Source organism: Vitis riparia, chromosome 6 (genome assembly GCF_004353265.1).
Source record: "Vitis riparia cultivar Riparia Gloire de Montpellier isolate 1030 chromosome 6, EGFV_Vit.rip_1.0, whole genome shotgun sequence".
Classification (NCBI taxonomy): domain Eukaryota; kingdom Viridiplantae; phylum Streptophyta; class Magnoliopsida; order Vitales; family Vitaceae; genus Vitis; species Vitis riparia.
The window spans coordinates 10,302,066-10,308,061 of NC_048436.1; the positions used below are offsets into that span (position 1 = coordinate 10,302,066).

At 39.8% G+C, this 5,996-nt stretch overlaps 1 protein-coding gene across 1 annotated transcript; it reads right to left on the reverse strand.

The window, feature by feature from the left end:
* Positions 1-1,350: 1,350 nt before the first annotated feature.
* On the reverse strand, positions 1,351-5,787 carry LOC117916785 (receptor protein kinase TMK1-like). The gene is made up of 2 exons (XM_034832957.1): positions 3,017-5,787; positions 1,351-2,124 (listed from the first exon to the last, which is right to left on the reverse strand). Exons 1-2 carry the CDS (start codon positions 5,412-5,414, stop codon positions 1,616-1,618), a joined length of 2,907 nt encoding a protein of 968 aa, XP_034688848.1. The 5' UTR covers positions 5,415-5,787; the 3' UTR covers positions 1,351-1,615.
* Between the last annotated feature and the right edge of the window lie 209 nt (positions 5,788-5,996).

Consider the following 5,996-nt stretch of genomic DNA (forward strand, 5'->3'; position numbering starts at 1 on the left):
TAAAAGATGTTTAGAAAAATTAAAATATTAAAGGCTTTAAATTTTAACATTTAAAAAGATATAAGATAAATTTATCCTTTTTAAATTAAATATTTTATTTTACATAGAATTTCTAATTTTAAAAATAAAAAAATGGACTCTAAGTATTAAAAAACTTTTATTCTTAATTATAAGAGTTACAAATTCAAATAAATAATAATAATATCTCCTCGATATGCAGAAACTTTTCAAATCATCACAAATTTTGTAATGATTGCAATTTTTCTTCTTTTTTTTTTCTTTTTTTTTTTTTTTTTGCACTATCTTGAAAGGATTAATCTAGTATTACAAAAGAAAAGAAAAGAAAAGAAAGTTGTCTCTGTTGTCCCATTATCACGGAGAAAGTCATGGTAAACATTATCTTAGGTTTTGGTGTTTTGTATTTTGAAATGCACTTGGCCGTTGCCCCATCAATACTCACTAAAGTCAGTAGCCTCCACTCACACCCACATTCACGACTTTTGGCAACTATCTCTTACCTTTATCAATTCACATCATACCTGTGAACTTGTTCAATTTTTTTTAAATTTCTCCTGTTTCCATCAATGAGTAGCTGCTGTTTCTCCTGTTTACATTTGGAGTACGATTTTTTTCTTAATATCAGGGACATTATCATATGGTTTGAGTTCATAAGAAAGAAATCATGTTTTGAAAGTTTAGGAAAATTTGTCAGCTTATTATAGTAATTCTGGCCAAACAGAAATGACAAAATTTTCGATCGTGGGAGCAATGTAAACTCTGGAACTGTTCTTACTGAACCTTTGGTGGTGAATGCTGTGGATGAAGGGCTGTTAGCCAGCAAGATATCTTTAAGTTATGGGTGACCCTTGGGTCATTGTTGGTCTATCTTTTATCAAGCTGAACTTCATTGGAAGGGAGTGAGAACCTCTTTGATGCTGAGGCTGCGGCTCATCGAGAATGGTCTCAAGTGTGCAGGGAGACCATAGCTTAGGTTGGGCTTGATCCTAAACCTATGAGCATAAAGCATAATTGCAGAGAAGTTAACAAACTAAGAAATTACTTATTAGCAAAGAAACATTAGTGTTTAATTGTTATTTGATAAAACCAGGGAAAATTTTGAGGGAAAATTATCTTCATATGCCCCTTTTTTATATGTACATATAATGCAATGATAGATGCAGAATCTTAAAAATCAGGAAGTGTGCAGTAACATAAAAATCTCCCTTGGAAAGTAAGGTTCTTCTCAACATGAATTCATAGTTAGTATTAACCATTTATGTTTTTAAGAGAAATCTAAAGATTTGGAACAATCAATTCCTAAGAGTAAGAAATCAATTGACAGGAAGAGAAGATCAAGGCAAAACAAAATTTATAATTGGCATCCTGAAAATCCTCACAAGCCAAGGAACAAATCCAAAATAACAATGAGATATCTGGAATCCTTCAATTCTCTTAACTTGTATTCACTGTACACAATAAATTGTATAAAACACTCGACACTGCATCCTAGGAGGACAAAGAAAAGCAGAACATTGGCACCAACTAAATACTAAACATGCAATTTATTTGAAACAGACGAAGACAAGAACAGTCGATCCCATGAGACTACCTCTACTCATCGCCCATCAGAAGAAGTGAATGACTCTGCAAATCCAGCAGGCCTTGCTGGAATACTGCCTTTGCTGTCCTCCAGGCTAGTATGGCTGAAATCTTTGGTTTCTGCTTCCTGCCAGCCCTTTAACATCTGGGGAAGTGGTAGACTGTAATCGATGCCAGAATAACTCTCTGTTTCATTGTCAAACGGCTTCCACTTCTCAACCAGTGGGGACAGTACATTTACTGCATGCCCCATATCAGGACGATGGCTTGGCTCTCTTGCTGTGCAGTGTCCAGCCAGTTCAGCTACTATGGAGATGCTCTCAAAAGTTTCTTCTGTAGCACCAATAGCAGGATCAACAGCAGCCATGAGTTTCTCTTTGCTTGATTTGATTCGCCAAAACCACTCGGCCAAGTATCGGCATTCCTCAGAACGCCCCTCATCAAGTGCCGCTAATCCAGTCAAAAGTTCCATCAACACCACTCCATAGCTGAAGACATCAGCTTTTGTTGTAATTTTTCCCATCACTGAAATCCAAAGAAATATGAATTAACACTAAATCGTCATTGAAATCGAAAGAAAACTGAATTATTAGTAGAATATTTTAAGGACCTGAATTGATGGTAGATTTGGATGGAATGGTGCAAGGAAAAAAAGTGAGAGTTCAAGAAGATCCACACCCAAAGATGCCCCTCATTGCGTGGTCATTGGAATTTTTTTGGTGGGCATCCTGAGTACTAATCAGTGGTGTAGACCAAATTGCAATATACGCAAGGTGACACTAATACAACTCTAAGTAATTCATATACAGCGATCATTTCCAAACTTTTAATCCTGAATCACATTTTTGGTACAATGTCTTAAATGTACTCTTCAACTGCATGTGTTTGTGTAAAAGTGCCTTACTTCTTCAATTAAAAGTGTTCTCGACCTGCAAGTTCTCAGCTGGGCACCATCAAACATTTGAAAAGAAATATGTGTCACAGGTTGCCAAACACCTTGGTACTTGATTTTAAAAAAGACTTAATCTATCACAACTGCTAACACTTAAAAAATAACATATTTGTCTGGAAATCATTTTCCTCTTTAACCAGTATGTGCACTGAACATGAATGTTGTTTGGTTAAATCAAGTATGTAATGTTGGTTGCAATCGCCTAGGCACTCAAATGGTTAGTTATTAAAAATTTTGAAAGTAAAGAAGAAAAAAATTAGGTGTTTGCATATTTTTCTAAAATGTGTTTCAATGTTTTTATGATAAGAAAAAGATATGGGCTAGTTTGCAAAACCTGAGATTTGTTAATTAGAATAGTTATGAATTAAAGAATTTAGTGTTATTAATATGCAAACAACTTCATGGCACTATTTCTATCCAAACCAAGAATAATAGATTGGCAGAGGATTCTGAAAGATGACTTACCAGCATATTCAGGTGCAAGGTATCCAAAGGTTCCAGCCAGTCTGGTTGCAACAGACTTCCCTCTGTCTGGAGCAAGCTTCACCAAACCAAAATCTGCAACTTTTGCCCTGAAATCATCCCCTAGAAGAATATTTGAAGATTTCAGATCTCTATGAATGAAGCTCTCACGGGCCAGACCATGAAGATATTCCATCCCTCTAGCCACATCTAAAGCAATACTGAGCCTCATCTTCCAAGATAGAGGCTCCAGTTTTAGGTTCTTCCAGTGGAAAAGATGCCTGCTTAGAGCTCCATGAGACATATACTCATAAACCAGAAGCCTCTCATTGCCTTCAATAGAGTGCCCCAACAGAGATACCAAATGTCGGTGTCGGACCTTGGAAAGAACAGCAATTTCAGCCTGAAATTCATCCAATGCTGTGTTGCTAACCACCCCAGCTTCCATTCTCTTAACTGCTATTTTTGTACCATCTTGCAGCTCCCCCTTATAAACAGCCCCAAAACCACCACGACCAAGCTCATTTTCTGGTGCAAAATTGTCTGTCACCTTGCGGAGAACCTGAACAGATATTATCAGGTTTCCAGATTCAATCTTATGTGAATTATGCACTCCACTGCTATCTCTGCTCTCAATACTAGATCCTGTTTGAGTGAACAAGCTTCCAGTGGTGTTACTTGAGACTGCAATCTTAACCATGTTGTCTGGATCAAATGGGTCTCTGGGGTGAATAACAATGGAACTGGGAGCCTCTAGTTGGTCCTTCCTCTTCTTACGGCAGTATAAAGTTAGAAGAATCACCAACATAGCCAGAATTGCAAAAGCTGAAATTGCAGCCACAATTATAACTGTTTTTAATCTTTTGGAAGTGCTTTTGGGTTCTGCTTGCCCCCCAGCAGGACTAGGCTGGCTATGATTCAACCCCGCCGGAGGGGCAGGTGGATGGTTCAATGCCGGTGGCGGTGAACTAAAAGGGGATGGTGGGCTACCTGGAGGGGGGGATGGTGGGCTACCTGGAGGAGGGGATGGCTCGGTTTGGTTACCAGCCAAACGAGGATTTCCATTGGTAATCACCTTCACGCTCTCCTGAAATCTGGGTACTGGAGGCTCAAAATTGTTGCCACTGACATCCAGCTTTTTCAAAGACGTCAATTTAGTTAAATTCATTGGGATGGTGCCAGTTAAATTGTTTCCCCCAAGTCTAATTTCTACTAGTGAATCTAAGTTCCCAATTGAAGGACTGAGAGTACCATTAAGCCTAAAGTTTGGCAGATTCACGATAGAAACCTTAGAATTGGGGTTGCAGCCCAACCCCAACCATGGCTGTTCGCATGGATCATTACCAGACCATTCAGAAGCGAGACCTAATGGGTAATTCACAGCAGCAAGAAAATCTAAAAGTGCGTTAACTTCTGGGCTGCATTGAAGCCCAGGCTCAGACTGGCAAAATGAATTGGAAGCATAAGAAACGTTACCAGATGTGAACTTTGGTATAGGACCCATCAGATGATTATTGTTTAAGTCCAATTTCTGTAGTTCCATATTGGCCAAGCTCTCAGGAACCAGGCCAACAAGTTTATTTCCGTTGAGATTGAGGTCTCTCAAAGAAGTTAGATCACCAATGCTCTCCGGAATAGTGCCCGTGAACTGGTTTCCGTGGAGCCATAGCTGTGTCAAGGAGACCATAGATCCAATTACGTCCATTGGTCCGCTCATCCCACCTCCATCCTGATCATTCAACCACAGAATCTGCATCAGTGATTGCCCAAAACTCGCCGGAATCTCCCCTGACAACCTGTTATATGGCAGTTTCAGCGTTGTGAGCGATGGTAACGTCCCTAGAAATTCCGGCAGGGGTCCAACCAAATTACAATGGCCTAAAGAAAGAGTTGTCAATTGAACTGATTTCTGCAACTCATCAGGAATAGACCACCCAGTAGTCGCATTGAACGGATTGTCATTCAGAGCAAGGATCCGAATACTCGTAAGGCCATCGAAGAAATCAGCGGGGATGGTGTCGAATTCGTTGTAATCCAAGAAGGCGAATTGCAATTCAGACAATCCGCGAAAAGAAGGCAATTTGCCATTGAAATGGTTCCTCTGAAGCCCCAAATTGTAGAGCATTGAAAGCTGGTTGAAGTTCTGAGGGAGAGGTCCCTTTAATCCCAATCCCTCAACCTGAATCTGTGTAACTCTGTCACCACTACAAAAGACATGAGGCCACAAAGGAGGGCCACAGGGGTCATCCCCATCGTCAGGCCATTTGAGGAGCTCCGGATTCTCCAACCCTTTTCTGAAATCATTCAGAATTTTCACGTCACTGGGGTCTGTAGCACAATGAGCCACTCTGAAGATGCACAAAATCAGTACAACCCACAGCTTTGACTGATCACCTTCCATGCCCACAAGCAAATGAACAGATCCCACTGCACCTCACAACAACATTTCACTTCAAACCAAAAGAGACTACAACAAACCAGACCCAGATCCAGAAAAAGCTAAGAAAGAGTGATCACACGCACCCCCCCAACATGAGACTATGAACAATTTGGAAGACCAAGAACTGGCACGAAAACACAGGGCCTTTCGCCTCAAAATGGAGACGACCCGTTGAAAAAAAAAAGGGAAGTTTCAAATGCAGACAGGGACAGGTACGTGGAGATTGCATTCTCTTTTAGGGTTTATATCCATTAATTTGGAGCCAAAACCCCAAAGAGAAACACTAAACCTTCAAGCTTCGCTCTTTTCCACTCTTCCGGTCCTATTCCCGTCTCTTTTAATTTTCTCATTTTACGCTTGTTTATTCTTTTCCCCTAAATCTTCTAATATCAAATAAATTGACATAACTACCCATGGCCAAAGAGTCGACACTCGAAATTGAAAGGGGTATTTGGAGGAAAACAATAAAATAAAAATAGAAAAGACTAAAAACTGTGGGGCAGGGGACTTGTTGGAACCGTAAATCAAGGAGTTGGTGGAGCA

Bases quoted from the DNA above. Each gene is read 5' to 3' on its own strand.
- LOC117916785 (XM_034832957.1), bottom strand. From the start codon at position 5,414: ATGGAAGGTGATCAGTCAAAGCTGTGGGTTGTACTGATTTTGTGCATC. The intron at 2,125-3,016 runs GTAAGTCATCTT...TTTGGATTTCAG, and splicing joins CCTTGCACCTGAATATGCTG to TGATGGGAAAAATTACAACA.